General features: G+C 40.9%; 1 protein-coding gene across 2 annotated transcripts in view; it reads right to left on the bottom strand.

Annotated features, from left to right (window-relative positions):
• Window positions 1-24,137, bottom strand: part of adcy2a (adenylate cyclase 2a) — a gene marked incomplete at its 3' end in the record, with an annotated part of 47,838 nt that extends 23,701 nt beyond the window's left edge. Inside the window, exons 1-4 of one of the 2 annotated variants that reach the window (XM_079226888.1) lie at window positions 23,616-24,137; window positions 20,452-20,649; window positions 10,570-10,731; window positions 728-877 (exon numbers count right to left, since the gene is read on the bottom strand). In XM_079226888.1, the coding sequence (XP_079083014.1) occupies window positions 728-877; window positions 10,570-10,731; window positions 20,452-20,649; window positions 23,616-24,122 (1,017 nt within the window). In that variant the 5' untranslated portion in view covers window positions 24,123-24,137. The remainder of the gene's footprint in view (window positions 1-727; window positions 878-10,569; window positions 10,732-20,451; window positions 20,650-23,615) is intronic. The other variant, XM_079226889.1, reaches the window with a different exon arrangement.
• Between the last annotated feature and the right edge of the window lie 344 nt (window positions 24,138-24,481).

Below are 24,481 nucleotides of genomic sequence, written 5' to 3'. Positions count from 1 at the left end.
GTGTTATTGTACGTGACCCAACAGCACAATTAACAAAAGTACTTCTGAAGATAGAATAGATTTGCCTGAATCTGCATCAATATTCAATCACTTTCATCCTGCAAAAAAAAAAACATGCACAGAAAAGTACCAATGGGTGCTTGTCCATTGAGTCAATGGAGAGGGACTCGTTTGCTGCAGATGTTCTGATATCTTGTTCATCAACTCCAAAGATTTCAGCCAGCAGCCACAGGATGCTAAAAAGCCTTGACTACAGATATTCCAGCACAGGCTCCAGGGAGCCACCATAATCATCACACTAAGTGAGGTCATTAACAATTACCATATTCTGTCAAACAGCTCCTAACTCCTGACACAAATCCTCTGTGGAGTCCTTCTCTTCTTACACACACGACATAAACGGCTGCATCCTTAAGGTGTAAAGACTCCTTTACATCGATGTAACTAAACAAAAAAAGGTTAAGATGGAAGAAGCTGCAGGGAGAATTTTTTCACAAACCTAAAAAAAAACATTTGTGGCTCTGGATTAAATATCAATGCATTCATGTTTTTATTGATCTATATCTCATTTGTTGCCTCACACAGACATAATCTATTCCTCATTTGTAAACATTGCTATCATTATTGCAATCATCATCGTCATCATCATCATGACCAGCAACGCTCCACATGTACTTAAGCATTCACTGTACGCTCAAAGGTCATTCAGACTTTACGAGCACTTTACCTGTTGTCTCTTCTCAAACTCCAGCTTAATTGGGGACTTGATGCAGTTGCATGTGTCATGATAAGTCTGTTTAAGTGCCAACTCCATCAGATGTTTGTGATACGCCCCCGCCATGTTGCCACACAAGAAAATGATAACATTGGCCACAATCTGTATGGAAACAGAGCACAGACAAAGCTGGTATTAGATAGAATAGCAGACAGAATGAATGTTCAAGTACAATAAATGAATGTCTGACTAGTAATCAGAAGCTGTGAAATAGAATACATTCAACATTACCATCTGCTGGTGTGTGACCAATTGTACATAAATGAAATAATTCAGAAAAGCCATGAGTCCTCAGATGGAAAGGAGCTTTTGTGACATGGAACCAAGGCTTAAGCAAAACCTCTGAAGTCAGAAATGAGGCAAAAAACATTTCCTTAATCCTGGAACACTAACGTCAGGGATTTTTACCCGAGAGGTTGTGGTTACGCTATTTTCATTGTGTTGCTTTGTCTGAGTTGTGTGGGTCCTTGTGTAGCTTCATGCTGCTCACTGACGTTATTGAAGGTGGGCAATCCCCTGTGATCCAATCCCTGTTTTTTTTGTGGAAAATATACCCAACGTTAGTAATAGAGAGTGATAACATTGCAGGTGGACCAAAGAACAAGTTCATAGCTCTATTATTTATATTTTTAATCAGGTTTTATTGACAATTCCCTAATTTTTCACATGATTTTGAGCCTTTTTTTAGGGCCCCCCCCATGATTCCTTATATAGGGTAAAAGAAAAAAATACTTCAATTTGCCTTGTATTGTTGTATTTTAATATATTTTGATGAGAAGGATATTTTTGATGGTTTTACTATTTGCAACGTTAGTTCTAGGGTTAACGGGATAGTTTGGGTGTTTTGAAATGGGGTTGCATGAGGAACTTGGGTCCATAGTCAGTGTGTGAAAGCAATGCACCGCTGTGGACGGGAGTGTATTTCAGCCTAAAAGTATTTCAGCCTAAAAGAAAGACCTAGCTAGAAAACCATATTTTACCAAGTGTATGCTATTTTTTTAAATATGTTCCAAAAACGAACAGAACTGAAACTTATTATATATTGTATTTGTCAAAGGAGTCTGAGGCGCCGAAGATACGTTTCACTTCCAGTGAAGAGAAGGGCTGTTTGACAGCAAGATTAAGTGCTGATGATATTCTAAATTTAGAGCGTGGGCCTTTCTTTTAGGTTGCTAAAATGACATCTTGTCCACAGCAGCATGTCAGTACGACTGGCCCTTTCTCCAAAATTGGGGGCGTGCCGACCCCCCATCTACAGTATATAGGTAATGCACTGAAAATGGATGAGTGCCTCATACAACGGCACTTTAAAAACAGCCAAACTATCCCTCAGGCCCTGGCAACTGAGATCCTGCAGAGATGTCAACACACAATGTATTTAAGGGCAATGTGGCGTTCATTGATTAAAAAAACAACAACATCTTAATACATTTTCTTGTGAATCAGTTATTCAAAGAAAACAGTTTCCACAGCACGTCAGAGATACATACAGTTCTGGCTGAAGTGACAAAGCGGCTGTTAATCATTGTCACGTTTTACTCGTATTTATCGTCATAAGTAGTTTCAGTAATGATCAGTCAACATTTCTGACCCACTGCATCACTCCATTACATCCATTTAAATCTGGCATTAAATGATAAGACACATTTATATATACATTTACTGCCTCATTTATCCCTTTCAGTATTTTTTTAATCACCATATTTATATATTCATTAATTTAATTAAATGGAATTCCATAAAAAAAGGTATATTTGTAGCTTTTAATGAATCTGGTCAATCAACTAGACAGTGATATCTCCATATTTGGGACCAAGAGCTTAATTTGAGCTCAACACTGACATAACATGCAAAACAATGTTAGTATGTTTAGACAACATACACATACAATCACTCAGATATGTCCTTTGATTTGCGTAACTCTGCATTTTCTCCTTAATCAATGCTATTATCAGCGATGTCTCTATTTTTTTTATACATTCAACAATTATTGTCCACTGTGTGCATCGCTTTACAGTTCCACAATCACAGGAGAATCAATGGTGCATTCACGGCACATGCTAACAAACACGTCTCGCTTGTATCCCGTGATTTACGAGGAACGGACACATTGTATTGCCCCGGCATGTTTGGAACTCTTTGAGTCAATATCCCACCAGAACAGCAACACACTGCTGTAAATATGACACATGAGGATAAATGCTTACTCCAACCAAAAGCTCCCCACTATACCCACAGAGCTCAAATTGTGATCTGCGAGAAGTGAAGTGATATATATATATATATATATATATATATATATATATATATATATATATAGATATATAAGTGATATATATTTATATATATATATATATATATATATATATATATATATATATATATATATATTTATATATATACACACACATATTCATCGCCCTCTTTCATAGTCGGTCACAATCTCTCGTTCCCCGTTTCACTCTCACCAATTTCACTTGCAGTCTCAGTCTTTCATTCCAGCTTAATGACGACCTTCTTGTCACACTGACCACTGGAATCTCTCTCTCTCCCTCTCTCTCTCCCTCTCTCTCTCTCTTGTACTCTCTCTCTCTCTCTCCCTCTCTCTCTCTCTTGTACTCTCTCTCTCTCTCTCTTGTACTCTCTCTCTCTCTCACTCTTGATCTTGTTATCTCTCTTGCTCTCTCTCTCTCTTTCTCTTTCTCACTTGCGCTCTCTCTCTCTCCCTCTCCCTCTCCCTCTCCCTCTCCCTCTCCCTCTCCCTCCCTCCCTCTCCCTCTCCCCATCTCTCTCCCCCCTTTCTCCCTCCCTCCCTCTCCCCCCCTCTCTCTCCCCCCTTTCTCCCCTCTCTCTCCTTCCCTCCCCCTCTCCCCTCTCTCTCCCCCCCTCTCTCCCTCTCTCTCTCCCCCTTTCTCTTTCCCTCTCTCTCTCCCTCCCTCCCCCTCTCTCTCTCTTTCCCTCCCTCCCCCTCTCTCTCTCTCCCTCTCCCCTCTCTCTCTCTCCCTCTCTCTCTCTCTCCTTCCCTCCCTCTCCCTCCCTCCCTCTCTCTCTCTCCCTTTCTCCCCTCTCTCTCCCTCCCTCTCTCTCTCCCCCCTCTCTCCCTCTCTCTGTCCCCCTCTCTCCCTTTCTCTTTCCCTCTCCCTCTCTCTCTCTCCCTCTCTCCCTCCCTCTCTCCCTCTCTCTCTCTCTCTCTCCCTCCCTCGCCCCCCTCTCTCTCCCCCTTCTCTCTCCCTCTCTCCCTCTCTCTCTCCTTCTCTCCCTCTCTCTCTCCCTCCCTCTCTCCCCCCTCTCTCCCCCTTCTCCCTCTCTCTCTCCCTCTCTATCTCCCTCCCCCTCTCTCTCTCCCTCTCTCTCTCTCTCTCTCTCCCCCTCTCTCTCCCCCCTCTATCCCCCTTCTCCCTCTCTCTCTCCCTCTCTCACTCCCTCTCTCTCTCCCTCTCTCTCTCTCTCTCTCTCTCTCTCTCTCTCTCTCTCTCCCCCTCTCTCTCCCCCTCTCTCTCTCCCCCTCATCACAGTAATGTGCTAAACAAATTAACACCAGGATGGTTGTAAATTGCATGAAACGATGTGTGCATCAGACTTTTTCCAACAAAAAAAACATCAGTGAATCTTTCTTTTAAAACGATATAACTGTTTAGACTTTATAGTCTTGAGCTGCAAGACGAGTACCTCTCACTGATGATCCGCACATATTCATTTAATAATGGTTGCAAAATGTTTCTCCCAATTATATACTGGCAGAGTCCGTGCGTACGCGGTTTCCTTTTGGCAACAGTGAAGACATCGTTTCATCTTGAATAACAAGACAATGATTACTCATAAGCAAGATTTAACAACATCTATAAAACAACAACATGCATAGAATAGAAAATGTATCTGCTTTGTATGTTCAGACCCTCTGAATGCCGTTCTCAATATACACAAGTTGAATGTATTCCACGCTGCATGTAGCCGTCTCCTTTATATTTGACAAAAGCAAACCTCAGGGGCAGAGGCCATTGTTCATGTTCACATCCATTCACCGTATTTAGGCCAGACGTCCCTTTTGCCGTCCACTGAATTCACCGTCTCCTCTCTGAGCATTTCCAAACACTGAAAGTTATTTTCTCCAAATTAAAAAAAAAGGCCATTATATTCCCAAACCCAGCTTGGTTCATGATTTCATCTTCTATAGAAAAAGCCGAACAAAACCGGATGAACTTTGTGCAAGGGAACAGTGTGCAGAGCGCAGGGCTCACACAAGTGCACTGAATGACTGAAAGCAGACACAAGCAGATGGACTGGGGCTTTTGTAAGTCGCTTTATAAAAAAAGGGTCGTCAGCGGTGCATCAATTGTATGCAATGTTTTATAATCACCCTTTAAATAACCTCATATTTAATTAAAAATCCATTCAGTTACCCATTCATCCTCTCTTCGAGGGTCTGCCAATTAAAGAAAGTAGCACTCGACAACCCAAAAAACATCAAGGGGAAGCAACTCCTCAAAACTTCCATGTGATGTTTGATGTAGATTACTATTTATGGGGGTGGAAGGGTGCTAATCTATCAGCTGTTAGACATCTGTTAGACAAGACACTGACAGGAATCAAGGCAATCTCAAAGGTCAGCTGTGTGGATCATCGGTACATCACTGGTACCCAATTACTGACAACAGAGGGGTGGAGGTGAGGATGGTCTCTAAAGGGCTTTGAACCCTTATAGCGATTCTGGGATTATGTAAATCAGAGAGTCCATTATGGCGGTTATTATACTACCATGCAGGCAAGACAACTATCTAAGATGAGCTGGTGGCAACAGATATGTTTTATTATCCCTTTCACAGAAATCAACAACTGCCTGTGACTCTCTTTCAAAAAGTGTAGCAGGGAACCTTCATCCTGGGTCACATACGATGATCACGTGGTCTCTCATTGCTGTTCCAATTTAAAAAAGAGAAGAAACAAATTAACTCTTACTTTCCCCTCAAACAGGTGGTCCCTGTATTATGCAACAGCTGCCGAGTGTCAATGTGAGCTTAAATGGAGTGTGAGTGTTGTGATAAATTATTGGGGATTTAACACTCAATTAATCACCGAAAATGCAAATGAAGGTTGTTTGGGGTCTGAGAGATGGAAACAGTGGGAGTTTATTTTCTTAGTTTGGATAAAATCTGAATATTTCAAAGTTCTGTATATTAAAAATAAGAGATATTTGTCACTTAATACATGTTTTATGTTTATGAGCATTTACTTGCTGTAAAGCAGGGCTGTGTGGAAATACTAAAAGACTAAGTATATTTCCAGATCCAGTAGTCAGATCATTCTTCCTACTAAGGATAGGACCATATAAGATAATAGTGCGATAAAAAAAAGGGAATTTTGGTGAATTTTTGATTTTCATTTTTTTTTAAAGGGTGCATCAGTGACATAAGCAATTTGGGTGATGATTGTCACATGAAATGGCCATATATTCCCATGCCTACTTTCCTACTTTTAGAAGAAGAAGAAGAAGAAGAAGAAGAAGAAGAAGAAGAACATAGTTGTAACAATACATCACGGTTGTACAGACTCCAATGCAAAAAAAGTGGAATTAGACATTTCTAAATATGACGTGCACATAAATCTGGACCGAACGGGGAGCTTTAACCTTTGCAATAAATGTGCTGGTTCCAGACTCCAATGAGCCGGCTCTGCAAAGTTTAATGGACGTGACAAAGTGGAGACGTCGGTCCGGTTCCTTCTCGCTAAATACCCTCTGGTTCGCATGCGCGCTAGAGCAATGTGCAAGAGTGTGGACATTTAATGGCTGACATTTACAAATCCTTGGCAGGATAGACAGGTGTATTAAAGCTGAAGTAAAGTAAAGTAAAAATCCACCACACCACAGATGAACACATACTGTGTTATTTAGCTGTTTTAACATCGTCTTAATTAAGCAGATAAAGACAATGTTTGCAGCCATTCACATATTCAAAAGACTCTAAATCTGCTTGCTACAAATACAGTTTTAGTTGTACAACGTGAGGCAGGGAATTGTTTCTGAAAAAGCTAAATATAGCACACGTGTGCATCAACAGTTCACTTGAAGTATGTAAGCCTTCACGATGCTAACGCCTCCAAACAACAGATGTTTCAGGGATAGAGCAGATGTTTTTAATATTGTTCTTCACCAAGTACTTCCCAACAGATTACAGTATATGAACCAGGGACCTTAACATTCACAACTCTGTGAGCAACTAATACAAAAATGCATTCAGAGAGACATTTTTTTATGTCAAAATAGTAGGTCTGCAACTCAAATGTAGGGATTTACCCGAGGGATTCTGAGTTTTGGGTCAGACAAAATAAGTGATTTGATTGCAGCTTGGGCTCCGGTTATATGGACACTTTTGGACCTAATTATTTCACTTTTGGACCTAATTATTTTGATATATAAACATCAAGGAGGTAGGGCTGTTAAGAAATTCTTCGTCAACTCATACGATTTAATGGAATAATTGATTGTTTTATTTAGATCTGTACAAAAAACAATACAATAGAACCACTTTAAATCTTGTGTTTGAAAAAAAAAAAAACATTACTATATATATATATATATATATATATATATATATATATGTATATTGTAGGAGTTCAATTATGGAACAACACTAGCATGAATGTAAGAATGGTCAACTCATTTTTGGTTTTCAAAAGGATTGTTTATACAACTATTTTTTAGGTTTACAAGTGTGAATGAAATGTATGTGTATATATTGTTTTCTTCTTCTTTGTATCAAATTAATTATCTGATTTAATTGATAGGAATATATAAGCATTATGCTTCTACCTATACCTTTTCAGTCTTTCTTTTAGTGTATATTACATTGTGGCTTTACTTACTTGTATTGTATGTAATAACTGACTAAATAAAAACACATACAACATGCTGTAGTCCTACAAATCCATCAGCCTCGCCATGGCAAAGGAGACATTGACAACTGGAGAGGCCTTCACATCCTGACACACACGCCTTGGAGCATCTTGTCCCCCAACCTCACCGCTCTTATCTAAAAAGGAACATGGAGCTGCCGACACAAAGGCTGGCGGATTGCCAGAGAAACAATGTGCACACGCTCTCCGTCTGACGCACACAGACAGAAACACACACTGTACACAGGAGCTGCAACCCTGTCTCCTAGAAATTACGTTCCCCCAGATTCTAATACGCATTACCAATTACGTTTGATCAGAAACGAAAAAAAAAATAGAAAAGAGGGGCGGGGTGAGGCTCGTTATTTTCTTCAACTTTAAAACTGGTTTCATTCCGAGTGCTCTGAAGCTCTGACTTCTCTTCTTTTACTAAATGTTCCTTTAGGTTCCAGCCATCTGGAATAATTTACAACGGTATGTCCCCATTCTTCAGGACATGCACGAGGACAGTCTTCATCTTCCTATGAAAGTAATCTTTGAGGCTTTCCTTACACACATCCTGTATTTAAACCAGAGTACACCGTGTCTATTTCCTATACCCCATCATCACAACCACAAATACACACTTGGCCCTGAAGATATTCAACAAACTACAACAAAACCCCATGACTGACACTGACAACAAATAAAAATGGGATGACATGGAGCAGCCAGCCCATGTTTACTGGTGGGCATGTTGTTCCTTGGCAAGGTCACGTCTCGCCCAGCATGCCAGCTCACTGCCAATCGAGCAGCAAGCTGTCTACTTCCAAAAAAAGTATTTGTAGCTTGCCACAAATAGGAATGCCTTCCTAATATGTCTGTCACAACTATTGCGACTAGAAAATACACACTGACAATACAGCACTTTAGCACGATAGCATTAGCACACATTTGTTTCGTCATTCATTAAAAGTCTCAACGTCTCCCACTGGTATCATTACAGTATACTACCAACCATGATTAGCACAACTCAGCCCTTTCAATGCATTGTTTGGCATACCTCTGCAAAAATGATCTGAATAATATATTATCTGTTTTGCTAAAACATATTCTAATGATATACATTGCATAATGAATGCATTACCTCATAATTCAATTTGAGATTAATTTACATCCAACGTACTTTTATGCTTTTACACTGTTTCTGATACTATCCAATATTTCTACAAGGGACATTCTCTTAATGGACTCTTAAAGGCCGATTTTCCACTGGATTCATGCTGGTCTGGTGCACAGGAGGAGTTGGCCGATAGTGACCATGTAGCTGCAGCCCCAGGCTGGCCGGTCTGCCCACGCACCCGTTACAGACCAAAGAAAAGTCGACTAAATACCATCCCATCACGGAAGAGTTCACCGAGGCAATGGAGAAGGTTTGTGAAGGTTTGAGGGTCGGGAATACAGAGGCACATGAAGATACAGGCACAGGAATCACCATCCAGTAATAAAATAGATTAGATTATTTGCACAAGCACATTCTCATTATGTGCATTGGTTTAAATATACGGAGAAAAGGAGGTTTTTTTTTCCAGTTCTCTGAAAGACATTATGGTTTTTGAATACTACAAATGGTCCTTTGGTTTATTCTTGAAGAGGTAATAGTTTCCCTCATGCTCTCTCAAACTGCATTGTTACCCTAAAGCTTGACTGCTGAACACAGGGTATCAATACTTTAGTGCCTGCAACACATTTCAGCAATTTCTAAAGAATTCTATATTGTGTAGAAACAATTTAGAGAAGCGTAATCCACATGGAGGAGGTGGCTGAGATGAGAACTTGGTATTAAAATAATAATAATTATAACGAGACAAAAAAATGCCCTTTGTGGCTCTGAACAGTAAATTGCATTCTTGACTGAAATCTGTGATTATCAGCAAGATGTGGTGTTGATGAGATGGTTGTCAAAGTAATGCTGTTTTCTTCATGCATTCGTTGGAATGAGTCCTAGGTGTATCGGCAATCATTGGCGTCTGCGTTCATGTTTGAATGAGCTCAAATTAATTGAAGTCTGCATTAGCCAGATAATTGGTTTTCTGATATTGTTATTTGTGTCTTTCACTGCCGGAACATGTGCGCTTGAAACAGCAATACTGCTAGAAAAAGGGTGACCTTTTAATAGAGTATTAAAAAAAAAACATTTGAATTTCTATCGTTCACCTGCTATGCTTAATCAGTTTTACTTTAAAAGGTCACATTTGTTTGTTTGCTAAAAATACAGAATGTATGATTATGATTAAAATGACCAGAAACATTTCATGTCTGGAAAGGAAAAACAATTCCATTAAGATTCAATCTGGATAATAAAACACAAACTATTGTAAAGCAGTGTTCCCTGGGAACTAGATGTACATAAAGTCCCCAGAGGACTGAGACGTGATTTTGAGCACAACTGATGAGGGACATATGCAGCACAGTATTTCTCAAGCATTCTCCATATTGTTTTCCTAAAGGTTAATCACTATTGCATTACAATACAGGTCCACTAAATGAGTGAATCAACAAAAACAACTTCTGCGTCTTGGCTAAGTTACCAACTCCAGGACGTTACTGGCCCTGGCACATCATTATATAACCCTTTCATAAAATGGCAAATTGTCAGAACTATAGGCTGGCCATTTCTCCCTGTTATCAGTTCTTATGCTAAGCTAAGCTAGCTCCAGCAACTGTACATATTTACCACACAGACAAGAGGAATATTAATCTAACTCTCAGCAGGGAGCAATTACCATCATAATTAATAGCAATACATTAATTGTGTTGGGTTCAAGCACACAGTCGTGTTTGCATATTTTGAGGAGCGTCTCTGTTCTATTGCATATCAATGTGTCTCGTACTATTGAACCCGTACTATTAAATCGCCTCACCTGCCATACGACTGGTTCCATGTGGTCGGCGGTGGTGGACAGGCAGACGCTCAGCACGATGGTGTGAGAGGCGGACGTCAGGACACTGGCGATGATGGCGTCCCGCATGCAGAAGGGCAGCATGGTGTAAACCACAAACACAATGAACAGGAAGAATGACACCTGTGGAGAGAGAGAGAGAGAGAGAGAGACAGTTAAAACACACCTGCAGAGTCAAGCAGAAAAGAGAGAATGAGAAAGAGAGAGATGGATGCACAAGAAAGGAAAATACAGACAGAAATAAAATATCAGTGTTGACAGTCCTGCAGGGAAAGAAAGAGTATGGCTCCGGTCTGATAACCAGCAACACTGCTTACTAAAGTTAAGTTCATGTATACTGTATGCAGCTACATCAGGAAGCAGAGATATAAAGAGGAAAGGGAAAACAACTCTACACTAACACAGTTCTACAGGGATACTTTCTTAACAGCCGACTGTAAATATAAGCAATTATTTAAAGGATCATCTGTTACCTTCAAGACAATGCTTTATTTGTGTGTTGTTTGAGTTAAAAGTCTGCTCAAATGAGAAATATGTTGAGGAATATGATGGGAAATTGGCGCAACTCATAAAATAATAAATAAAATGGAGTTTGCACTATTTTACACGACATTACATTTCATTTAGCTGATGTTTTTTATCCAAAGCGACTTACAATAAGTGCATTCAACCATGAGTCCAAACTCAGAACAACAAGAATTTTCTTGTACTGGTATACTGTGTAACACTACCTTATAGGTGAGCTTCCTTTGGTGACCTCATTGTTTTTGGCTAATGGCTAAGTGGCCGTTTCTATTTGGAAAATGCAGATGGAGTTGACTTTTAAGTCCTTGTTGCAATTAGGAATAAAGATGCCAATGCTTTAAGCTCACAGAGTCTCAAAATCACATTATGTAATTATGATTCAGAACTATGTCAATATAGAGCTGTGGAGACAGATCAACAAGATCGAGATGTAGACTGTAACCTGGACCTTTATGCAGGAAATGGCAAAAGTTTGAATTCATATAAACAACAATGCATGTGAACACCAGCAGACAGTGAAGCCCTGATGAATAGTCACATGTATGCTGGAGCAAATCTATATAAATCTGTAGTCTGGCATCTCCATTTTCACTTTTATTTAAAGCTGTTTACATGACTGCATAAACCAACAGCGTGCTTAAATAATCCCTCCTGCGTGACAGTGAATATCATTTTGAGTTTCCAGAGGAAATGGTCTGTTTTCTCACTCTATTTTTTATTGTTTAAACCAAGCAGGGATGGTGCAAAAATATTAAAGCCCAGCCAAAATGACACTGTTCTTGCCTTCACGGCACCGGGGTCACGGTCTGGTGCCTGCAGCCGCAAGCAAACTATGGGGTGCGTATGTAGACTGCTGCATGTAAGCAAGGGAGGTTAAAGAGGTGATGCCACAACTTCAACTGATCTGTCCAATAGATAAAGTAAAAAGTCAATATACACTTTAATTCATTGCATCTTCCTGTCTGTTTGATGAGGTCTGAAGAAGAGCCGGAGAGAACAGTTCCTCTTCTTCAAATCCAATCTGCCTGAGCTTTAATCGGCCACAGTCTTATTGGATTCTTACATTGTCGCGGTTCAGTAATGCTAACAACAGGAGTTAAGTGCAACGTTTTTGAAGCTCTTTACCGAGAAGTGGTAGCAGTAGGTTCTCCTTCATAGCATTCGCTTTGCGTCTCATGTTGGGAAAATACTGACTGATTGCTGGGCAGATGTTACCGTGGTTCAGCCTCAATAAGCACCCAATGGGCTGATGGGGAAGCTGTCACATCAAGCCTGGAGAACCGGGCGACGGTGTGTGTCGAGGCCCAACCTGCAGCAGCAAGTGTGTGAATCTCACCCACTTGTTTAGCTGAAGCCAGAGAAGCAACACAGCTGTCTTTAAGGCCACCGTTTAAAGGTCCACCTGTTCCAGTGGTTGAAACGCCCACGCCCACCTTTCTAGGGAAACAGGAAATATATTGAATAGAACTCACCATTATTATTTATAATAATTATTGTGATAATTAAACCTTTAAGCACCCTGGAACCAATTTTGTCTCTAGACCTTTTTTCTTCTTTTCCCCTGTGTTTGAGTCGTCGTAGGAACCCTAAATTAATTCCAATACTTGTGTTTATTGTATGTATTTGTTCAGCAAAGTCTTGGGAAAAAATATATATATCTGCAAAAAAATCACTTTTAAAAGATATTTTGATCATAACTATGAACATCCAGCACGATATGAGCAAGATTTCCCAAACATTTTAAACTGTATTATGGTGCCCTAACAACAGCCCACTTACTAATAAGACATCTTTTTGGAAAGAGTAGGACCTAAAGAATCAGATTCTGCAACAAAAATCATAATAGAACACAGAATTTGAGTGTTCAAAGGAGTTTCAGTCAAAAATCTGTGTCAAAAATGGAGTTTACGTAAATACTTAAACTTAACGGTTACTTTAAAGATAATAGACGCAGGGGGATTTTCGCACCCTGTTTTTAAAGCGCTGTGACGTTATTGCCAAAAATGCTCTAAAAACACAATAAAGTCTTGAAAAAAAAAAAGGGATGCGAGTGCAGAACAGATGACGAATGCAACAGATCATTTAGAACAATAAAAAAAACGTGTTAACCATTCACGATCTGAGATGAAGAATAATAAAGTATTATCTTGCTTCCCAAATTGACAAACGGCATCGGGCTCAGCAACATAATTTGCGTCCATGAAGCCTTTTTCTAAATGAAAGGTCTGAAATCCGATGTCTCCTGAATGGTGAAACTGTAGCGAGGATAATGGAGAGGCTGCAGGGGAGAGACACCTGCTGAGTTCACCTGCATAATTGATACTTGATGCAGTAATAAAACAGCGAGGCGCTTCCTTCAGTGTGGTTAAGACAAGCACATAAGGACCCTCTCTCTGACAATTAAGTGGACAAGGCTTTTTGTGGTCCATCATGGTTCAGTCAACTCTGCTTCTGCCCCATGAATCAATCCTCGATAATGACACTGAGGAGGGTTCATAAAACAAATTATAGAGATGGAGTGTCGGATTACATCAGGCTTTTAGTCTACAGTCTGTGGCAGAGATTAGTTTACAGGCTAGATTTACAATGTGGAGTGGTGGAGTGTGTGTGTGTGTGTGTGTGTGTGTGTGTGTGTGTGTGTGTGTGTGTGTGTGTGTGTGTGTGTGTGTGTGCTATTTAACCCTAAAAAAAGACATATGCTCTCTTCTTTTCTCGCAGTACTAAATCTGAGCAAAAGGACACATTGGTTGATTTATAGAGAAGATCTTGAACTAAACGCAACGCCGTAGATAATAAACATCAAGACAAAGTGCTGGGTTTGATTTCCACAATTTCCACAGTCAGTCTGGGCACGTCGTCCCTGATCCCTGAGATAAATGAAGGTGTTATTTTCCAGTGTTTTAGAATCAAAACTCCAACCTGATGTAAGGACGTGGCTCAATACTCCTCTTCACATGTTATGTTGCACCTCTCCATGTCTCTCTTCACCCCCCTCTTTTCTATAACCCCAATCTAGTAGCCTGTCCTATTTTCACCATCAACCCTCCTCTTTACGATTCCATCCTGGCAGGCTTCTTCCTTTGCCCCAACTCCGCTTTCAGCACCTCCTCTCTCCTGAAGCCTAATGAGGGCTGTATACTCACAAAGAAGTGTGTGTGTGTGCGTCTGAGCTTTTGTGTGTGATGGAGAGACACGGAAAGAAGGAAAGGAGGACATGATGCAGGGTCCAGACATCTCTCAGTGAGGGGTGGAGGCTGGACCGTACAGATAAGCCCATCTCCCCACCGCCAACAAACACACAGGGCTTTGTGGGGAGAGGATAAGCATCCCATTGATTTCAGGTTTGAAAATAGAAAGTGTACTGTGTCCAAAATAACTCTGAGAGAGTGGTGGCGGTGAGCTCAACACAGCTGAGGGAAGACTTGGACCCTCTGATTTTTATTTTACCTGACAGTCTACTGTACTGACTGTGCAGTTTGTAATGCAACCGTCTCGCCGTTTATCAACGTGGATATCAACACAAATACCAGTTGTTTTGACAGCTCACACCTCCTGCCACCGGAGGAAAGTTATGGGCCGACAGAGATGATAATAATACCAGAACGAGCAGGAGCTAAAAACAGATTTTAAAGAATGCCATCATTGATATGAAATGTTTCAGACATGCAAAATAGAGAAACTGGCCTGGTCACAAAACTAGTCATTACCTTAACCATATTTTCTATTTTAAATCATTGCACAAACACTGAAGGGGATTTGAAAGTACACTGACTTGTTCAATTTCATGAGCTGACTGGTGGTCTGCAGAAAACGATGCGTGGGACTTGACTAATGTTGCGGTGATAACCAGTTCAATTTGAAGAACAAAACTTAAATCTTGTGAAATAAGAAAGACGTTTTTCTTTTATTTCGGCGCTCCAAGCGCTACATCCATCCAATTTTGATAGAATGTCAAATGTCTTGCCTTTTATTCGTTTTTCTGTTGGCTTTGCTGAAGTTTATTGCCATATTTTGATCAGATCATTGGCGCTTCTATCGGAAGTATTTGGAGTCTGAATAAATGAATGAAAGTTTAAAATGAACTGTCTTTCAGCTCTGTTTTGGTCTCTATCAACTCCTGAGAGGAACATCTGTCTCTTTAGCTGCTAATATAATCGATTTAATCCACTTTAAAGTTAATCAAAGTTGAGCTCTAAGCAAATTCACTGATTGATTTTGGTACAAAATATATTTTGCAGCGCTACGCTGTCCCATCTCAGCTGTGAACGGAGGAACATCTGGCTGAGTCCTTCCCAAGTCATGTTCTGGAGACGACCCAAGCAAGAAGCCATCGGTGCCTCTGCTTGTTTCGGAGCACGACCCATGCAGGACTCAAAACACTACTGTTTATGGGGAGAGTCCCGCAAACATGACTTTGAGGTTTGTCAACACACACACACACACAGAGGAATGAGGAGAGGAGACACTCAATGCAGACGGAGGAGTGTGTGCACCGTCCACACAAGGTGTAAGCAACATCTTCATCCACTGACTAGCAACCGCATCAATGTATGAATGACATGGGACAAAAGCCATCGTCCTTAATGAGCTAAGGGTTATACATGACAGGTGAGGCAGCATGAAGCCCTTCCTCTAATTCCATTCCCCTGCTTTACCTCCTCTCTACAGCACAGAGAGCATTTCATTATGTGACTTTTCCTCCGCCACCCTCAGTACATTATTTTCTGACGCAGACATCTACAGTAACACCAGGATGGTCGCAGATTCAAAGACTTGGTTATTAATATAATTGGCTGATAAGCCAAGTCCAGCTTTACATGTGGAAGAACATAAACTGCAGGGAGGGCAATGTCCTCACATCTGACTGGAGGTTGAGGTACAAAATGTTTTTCTGGATTTAATTGCCGGATCTCCACATGTCAAAAACCTACTCATACAGTAAATGTGCAAAAATACCCACACTGATTTTAAAATAAGATTAGGGTCCATGCAAATCAAAGCATTTACTGCTTTGGAGTGCAGGGCCGCAACTAAACAAAATGTCAAGATCAATTCTAACGTTATTTTCTCAATGAATCTACTAAATGTCAACATTGTGAGAAATGTCCATCACAATTTCACAGTGACCAAGACAATGTCTTGTTTTTCCCAACAACCCAAACCTCAAATATTTATTTACATATTTACTCAAAGTGACCAAAATCACTCCCTTTTCCGCTAATCGACGACACATAATTGGTTCAGTCTAATCTCAGTAGACTGTCAGCCTGTCAGTGGTGCTGGAAAAATAATTTCTCAGCAGTTTTGAGGATCGCTTAAAGGAAATGGTAGTCAGTAAACATAGAAGAATAAATTGAAAATAGAATATGCAGAATGGAAGGACGCTGTTGGAATTTTTCTTTGCTATCTTTTTTTTTAATGAGCACCTGCACACTCTCTCTCTGCAGCCTGACAGCTGTAGCACAAAGTTATTTTGGCACCGGAAAACTGTTGTTAATAACTGACATCGCTGGTGTCTCTGGCAGTAATGGACTGGCACATCAATGGCATTGTATTTCTGCAAATTCATCGTAGATTAAGATGAAATCTATTATAATAGTTTAATGCAAAGTTTTCATCTTTATTCATGGTACTCTGCTCAACACTAACAAAATGTTCCGCGAGCATGAACATTTCTAGACCACTGGCTTGTCCCCGATATTTGTAGTCAACCTCATTATCAACAGCTCGTCTGACATTTCAAAGACACACAAACATCTAATCAACAATGTGTGTTTAAAAGGAATGACAGCTCACTGGCATATTGGCTTCTATTAGGCTTTGATCAATATAGTTAGTCTGTCAACCTCAATTGAAATATAACGTGGTAATTAAGGAGATATATATCTATATATATCTATATATATAGATATATATAGATATCTATATATATAGATATATATATATATATATATATATATATATATATATATATATATATATATATATATATATACAAACATATATCCTGTGTATACATATATCCACAAACATATCCAAGTAATATACAAGTAAATATATAAACCAATATATCTACATGTATATATATACATATATACATATACACATACATCCATATATATATATGTATATATATATACATATATATACATATACATACATATACACATACACATACATATACACACATATACATACATACATATAAATATACACGCATGCATATAAATATACATGGATACATATATAGGCATACATATATACACACATAAATACATACATACACATATATATATATACACATGCAAATGTAAACACAGACATGTATACACACATACACATATACATACATACATACATACATACATACAGACATGCACAAACATATATATACATACACAAAACACACACACACACATATATACATACAACACAAACATAATTACGTATATACATGCACACACGTATAAACACATGCACATATCATTCAAAACTTTTTAATTACTGACTGCATGCAGAGATGTAACTCGCATTCATATTTACTGATACCGGAAGTAGGCTCTCTGCTAATAAGATTAAAGTATAATAAAGATACTGAATACTGAGGTGGAGCAATATGCAAACCCCCATGAGTCATTTCCTCAATCTATAATATGGCAGCAGGCCCCTTATACACACAGAGAGCCATGCCAGTCAACAATAATGTCGCTCCAGATAAGTGGCTGAGATGCAGCAGTTAGGGAGCAGCGATGACATAATGGCCTGACACTTCTAATAAGCAGAAGAAAGGAATGATTGGCGTGTGAATCAGTGCATATTAAGCTACCTATTTGTGATAGATAAGACCACACTAGACATCTGCCTTGCCAAGTACTGTTGAGTAAGTACATCTTTCAAAAGATGGAGACCTAATGTACTGTACTGATTTCAATGAGCCATGTTGCAGGACGCATACGGCTGGAGTTTGCAAACGCTGCTGCATGTTCGTCTCGCCACATTTAACACCAGATGTAATGTTGGTCCAGAATTGAGCTGTGTAACTGTGGCCTTCTCAATACCAGACAGCAGCGGCATATTGTGAGGACCACAGTCAGCAAGCAGTGCCCTTAAAGCTTGATAAATGCATGGACCAAAAATATGTATTTATATATACAACTTAATTTACAGCAGTTTCACACAACACATCGGCCAGGCTTACTTCTTACCAGCCGACTGCACTTTTTCTGACTCTGATATGTACTTTTTTTCATTGTCACAATGGCCTTGACTTTTGACCTACACAATTAAATCAGTTGAACCTTGAGTACAAGCAGTATGACCAAATTTGAAGAAATTCTCTACGGGCGTTCCTGAGATATTGCCTTCCCCAGAAAGGACAAGACAGACAACCCGAACGCTTAATGTTGCCGGCGTTGAGGCATACAAATAAACCATGGCAAAATGTCAGGAAGCACTCAAGCTTGTGCGTAATAAGTCCAAAATGTAAGCTAGAATGTAGGACAGAAATTACATGAGCGGCTGAACTCTTGCCAAGCTCGATGGGCCCCCGTCTTTAACCATTTTCAATTCTCACTCTCACTCAGACCAGGCTCAAAGATAGTCAAACCTGACGCCTTGTCTCATCAGTGTCAGCCTCAGAGCCCTCCATCACATCCTAAAGGTATCCTCTATCCTGCCTTTGTCATTGGTGTGATAACCTTGGCGATGGAGGACAAGGTTAAGCACTGCCATGCTGAACACCTTGCTCCCAGTGCTGGTCCTGGTGACAGTCTCCGTCCTCAGGTTCTGCTACGACAATGCTTCTGGTGGACTTCCATGGAGGAAGACCCCAAGGGATTCATCGCTTGCTTGCCCAACATGAGAGCACTTGCCAAGCTCCCTCTGGCCTTCTTCGTCCCCTGCAAGTTCCTCATCGTCCATGGTCCCACATCTCTTTGGATTTTGTCGATGGCCTACCTCCCTCTGACGGAAACACAGTCATACTCAGTCATTGATCGGTTTTCCAAGTCTGCTCTGCTCATTCTACTACTCAAGTCACCCAAAAATGCAAAATGTGTTTCGGCTGCATGTTCCTCTCAATGATCTGGTCTCAGCCATAATTCACCTCTCGCTTCTGGAGCGAGTCTTGCCGGCTGCTGGTGGGCACTATCCGTTTATCATCTGGGTTCCACCCTAATCTAATAGTCAGGCCAAGCAAATTAATGAAGTGATGGAGATATCCTTGTATCTCCTCCCGCATTCCCGTCTACGCAACTCCTGTGGATCTAGTACGCCCACAACAACCTCCCCAGTTCAGCCACCGGTCATTCACCTTTCCAATGCTCTTGGGGTTACCAACCACCGGTCCTCTCTGAGGAACTGGAGACCAGCGGCCCCTCAGTTCAGGTATTTGTCCAGTGGTGTTGATGCACCTGGAGGCAGGCCCGCTCCACGCTCATCCGACCGTTACCAAAGGTCCACCAACTGACGTTTTGTGGGCCCATTCTCGGTTTCTTGGCTTATCAATCCTGCAGCCATCTTGCAGCAACTGGCCGAGTGCAACAGGAGATATTGCTACTTTCCCGGCTAGCGTTGAGGCAAAGAGTAGTGATACTTTTCTGAGGGTAAGGTATTGCTACCACTACCTGGTGTAAGGTATTGCTACATGTTGCTGGTATTGCTAACGTTATTTTCATGAGCAAAAGTATTGCTACTTGTTGTTTTGAATTGCTACCTTACACCAAAACTAGTCGTAGACGAGTATTGCTACTGTCCTTGTCCTAATATGCAAGTGTACAACTGGAAGAAAGCGCCCGGTCACCAAGTTGTGCACCAGAGTGCGTGAACAGTTTAGCTTAGCAGCTAACGGCTCAGTTGTCGACTGGCTTCTGTGAGAAGCGAGAAAGCGTTTTCGAATGGTAACTGACACCATGTCTGCCTAATATATAGGAGATATTTGAGTTTCTGATGAGGTCACGCAGAATGTATTCCCATAATGAGACGTTTAACGAATGAACTCACTCACACACACACTCACACACACACCAGGGACAGGTGGTGGAGCGGTTACCTCCCGGGAAAGGTGTACTGAGCACCGGAGCAATTGTTTTGACGAAAAAACAACCAATAGTTCCATTTATTTTCAATCAACGGGATGTTTTAAGAGTGTAATGTCGCTCGAAGAGGAGTACAAGGTTAGTGTCAGGCAAACAGGTGCAACCAATCACATATTTTTTGGGGATATGTGCACCCAAAACTCTGGAGCAATGCACATACTCCTCTACAACGATTGTATTCACTGCGGAATACATTACATACAATTACATTACTGTGTCTTACCTGGTCCCACGGACAGATGATCCCGCCGGAAAACATAAAAAGGTAACCCATGGCAACCAAGCAGGCCCAGATGACCAGGGAGAAAACATGTAGAAGCTTCTTGAAAATGGACTCAATGCAGACAAGTACAAAAACCGCCAGGAAGATAGCCAGCGCCGTGGGCACAGTGATCACAAAGGCCACGTGGTCCTCAATGTTCTGCAAAAAAGACAACATTTAAAATGTTAGAAAATGGGACAGGTAGACAGTTGATTTCAGAGAGAGTGGAAGAGAGATGCACTTCAGCAGAGAAAGGAGGTATACTATGAAAACTATGGTTGCCTGAGAGAGAGATAAGGTAAAAATAAGCACATTCAGAAGACAGACTTCTCGAGGGGGCATGCAACTGCCTAACTGTGTTATAAAAAGACTCTTCTAGTCTTTCCTCTTTAGTGTCCTAAAAATACAAACAACCAAGGCAGACATATGAATCACCAACAGAGAAGCAGTAAGCAGGAAAGAACATATTCTCCACTGAAGGTGTCACTACTAAAACAACCTTCTTTGCTAGACGTAACCTGAGAGAGAAGTCAGGAACAAAATGACCAAAAATGCCCTTTTTGCTCTTTGATTTTTTGGTTCAGCCACATCGAATTTTGACCCTCTAAAGAGCCCCTTCAGTGTAAACCAGTGGTAACGTTGAAGCCACATCCATAATGTATTTGCTGCTGCCTTTCTGAAACACTCTTGGATGTAAAAGTTCTAATAAAAATTTCAGGAGTTTCTTCAAGGTGGATGTAGGAGGATAGCGCAGTGAAATGGGTCGTTTGTAGCGCCTGCCTTTGCCAGGTTTCCATCCCATCATTGCTTTAACAGTCGAGTGACGGGGGATGGAAATGGGTCAGGGTATGAATATGTAGGCAGATGTGTCGCATCCTCACTGGCACATTTTGACATTTTAGGTAAGTGACACATCTGTGACACACACTGAATACACTGAGATCTACCAATCAAAAATGGCCTCACTGCTCAGTGACACTCTATCCCCATCCATCAATACAGCTTTGTTTGGACTAACCCTAATAACCCTAACCCCTAATCCTATTTATTGTTTGAGTTGTGTTTAGAGGTTCTACATGGGGATTATATATTATTGTAGCCCTGATTTTTATGTTTAATTTGATACCTAACATGGTTTTTTTTTTTCGGGGGGGATTTATACCATGATTTTTTTCTTGATTTTCCTGATATAAAAGGGTCCCCTAATTAGGGCACCCTAGGGCTCAACAGTTTACATCAGTGTTGTAAATATTAACAGTCGTGGATTCTGTTAAAATGTATATTAAAATGAAATATTTTGGGGGTTTTTTATACAATGCAGTCATTAACCAATAAAACCAATTCTTACTGTAAATATTAACAGTTGTGGATTCTATTAAAATGGAATATTTTGTTGCTTATTATACATTGCAGTCATTAATCACTAAAACCAATTCTTACTTTCAGAAGCGACTCAACCATCAAATGGTTGTTATGTCCGTCTGTCTCACACTGCTCTTTGCAGTCGTCCTCTTCCTCTCCATCTCTCTCTTTCTCCTTCTTTAGCCCCTCCACCCCTCCTCCCCTCTGTCCCTTTCTCATGCTCACAGTCAATGCACTGGGACAGGAGAGGATGTGTGTGGCTGCATAAAGCCACGGAGAGTTTGTCTCGCCCAGAGCACTGCTCCAAAACAGCACAGGATTTAGGTCAGCCAGCCGAATGGAGGGATGACGGGATACAAATAAAAGGGAGACGGAAATATCAGGAGGTGAGAGATGACAGACACGAGAATGTAGAGAAATAGCGGATGACAGAGGAGAAAAAAACAAACCAGGGAGCAGGAAAAGCCATGCCTAACCAGCACAGGATGTAGGACAGAGAGACGGAGCAGTGGCCTGACAGGAAGTCACTGAGATGCTTGTTTGCTGTGACTTTAAGAATATATTCTTAAAGTCAGATTTCATTTTTTTGCCTTTAAAACAGGGGGATTGCACTCATGTTTCTAACTCTACATTCATATTTAATCCTTTAGCTGTTTCTACTTTCGCACATTACCACAACTTCAACACAAATACTGCTGGCCAGACTTATACAACCAGAGTGAAATGACCAGTTAGGTAATTCATTGGCACGAACAGTCAAAACAATACTGATAAATTAAGATGTAGACAGCAGTATAGCAATAACAGCAGTGTGTGTAGGAGGTTATTAAAAATCGGAAAAGTCATCATAAATCATAAATAAACTGATGTTGCTTCTAATCTTTTAGATGAGGGAGTGTGTTTGTTGACGAATGAAGTGATTCTGATTTGCCTGAATGTGTTGATTGCATGGATCTGCACCTCACCATCTGTTGGTTCTGTGTTATAGTGAATAGAAGCAACTTTTATTTCTGTTTTCATTCAGTTTCAGTGACGTTTCTGTGTCAGTGCTCTCTGTCTCTCTCTGAGTATTTTAGACTAATCCCTTCTGACTCAAATGATGAGAGAGGCAAACATTTTATGATCCTTAATACTGTTATGATGGTATATCTTCTCAAATCAACCATTAGATACATTGTGTAAATATTGCATGATGTTATATATAGAGAGTATATATATATAGATATATATATATATATATATATATATATATATCTATATATATATATATATGCGCACTGCATTGGATTCTTCATATTTTGAAGATGATCGCATCAAAATAGAGACGGATCTCCTTCCTGTAGTTCACTCAGCCATGAGCTCTGACAATAATAAGCCCCTCATTCCTCCTCACTTTTATCTCACCCTTCTCTTCACATTAGTGCTGCGATGAGGACCCCATGCTGTGAGAGCATACACTGTATGTGTCGTGTGTGTGAATCTCTGAGAGAGAGGAGCTTGTGTGTGTGTGTGTGTGTGTGTGGTAACCCTATTTCTTTGCATGCTCATAGAAAATGTGAGAGTCTACAATATGTGTGTGTGTGTGTGTGTGTGTGTGTGTGTGTGTGTGTGTACACCACACGTGCCTGTCCACGATGTTTACACAGCTTAATAGGAAGCTTCCTGCCATCCGCATGTTTGTGTGCTCCGGGTTGTTTGTTTATTTGTACTTTTGAATTTGCTAGATGCATCCGTGTGTGTCATGAAGTAAAAGAGCCGCTTACCAGTCCCGAAGCAAAAAACACAGTGAGCAGAGCCAGGCAGGCTCCCATCACTATGAGCAGCAGGAACACAATCAGAGGATGCTGCTGGCTCATACAGTAGTAGGACTCATACAGCCAATCCGGGGACCTGTTCCTCTTCTCGTGACCTCCCCCTCCTCCTTTATCCCCTTCCCCAGACTCCCCTGCCCGGTCCAGGAGATACCGCTTCCTCCTTATTGCCTCTTGCCACATGGATCTTGGAGCCGAGAAGGAGGAACAGGAGGAGGTGGTCACTGCTGAGGTATTAGTTTCCACCACAGATGAGGAGCAGGTGCTCTGTTCAGCTCTCTTGCTGTTGCTGCTGCTGAGAGAGTTCCTGATCTCCAGCTTATCCTTTGGTTCCTCCACCACCTCCTGTCTCAAGTCCCTCAGGCGGAGACAGCTGAAAGCTGAGGGTGAGTCTGAGTCAGAGGCAGCGTGCGCTGGCCGGAGAGGTGGCAAGAACGCACTGAGGGTAGAGCGCAGCATCCTCCTCCTCGCTCTCCTCCTGCCAACATGTTGGAGCGGGAAATGAAGGGGAGCTCAGAGACTGAGTGCTCTTTAGTGTGAGGGAGAGAGAAGTGGGAGGGAAGTGAAGGGAAAGGGGAGGGAGAGAGGGCTAAGGGGGAGGGGAGGAAGAGAAAGAAGGTGCAGCGGCAGGGAGAAGTCAACAAGTGAGGGAGAGAGAGAGGGAAATAAAAGAAAGAAACCACTGACATTTATACAGTATGCATTATGTAGTATTATGCAATATCATCATTTTGAGAGAAATTGGGAAAACACTAATTGAGCTCAATCCCAGAGGTGATGAGGATTTTCTGGATCAAGCCCCATGCAACCCTGTTCCC

The sequence above is a fragment of the Taurulus bubalis genome (assembly GCF_910589615.1).
Source record: "Taurulus bubalis genome assembly, chromosome: 12".
In the NCBI taxonomy this organism is placed as follows: domain Eukaryota; kingdom Metazoa; phylum Chordata; class Actinopteri; order Perciformes; family Cottidae; genus Taurulus; species Taurulus bubalis.
This window is presented reverse-complemented; position numbering and strand designations above follow the sequence as displayed.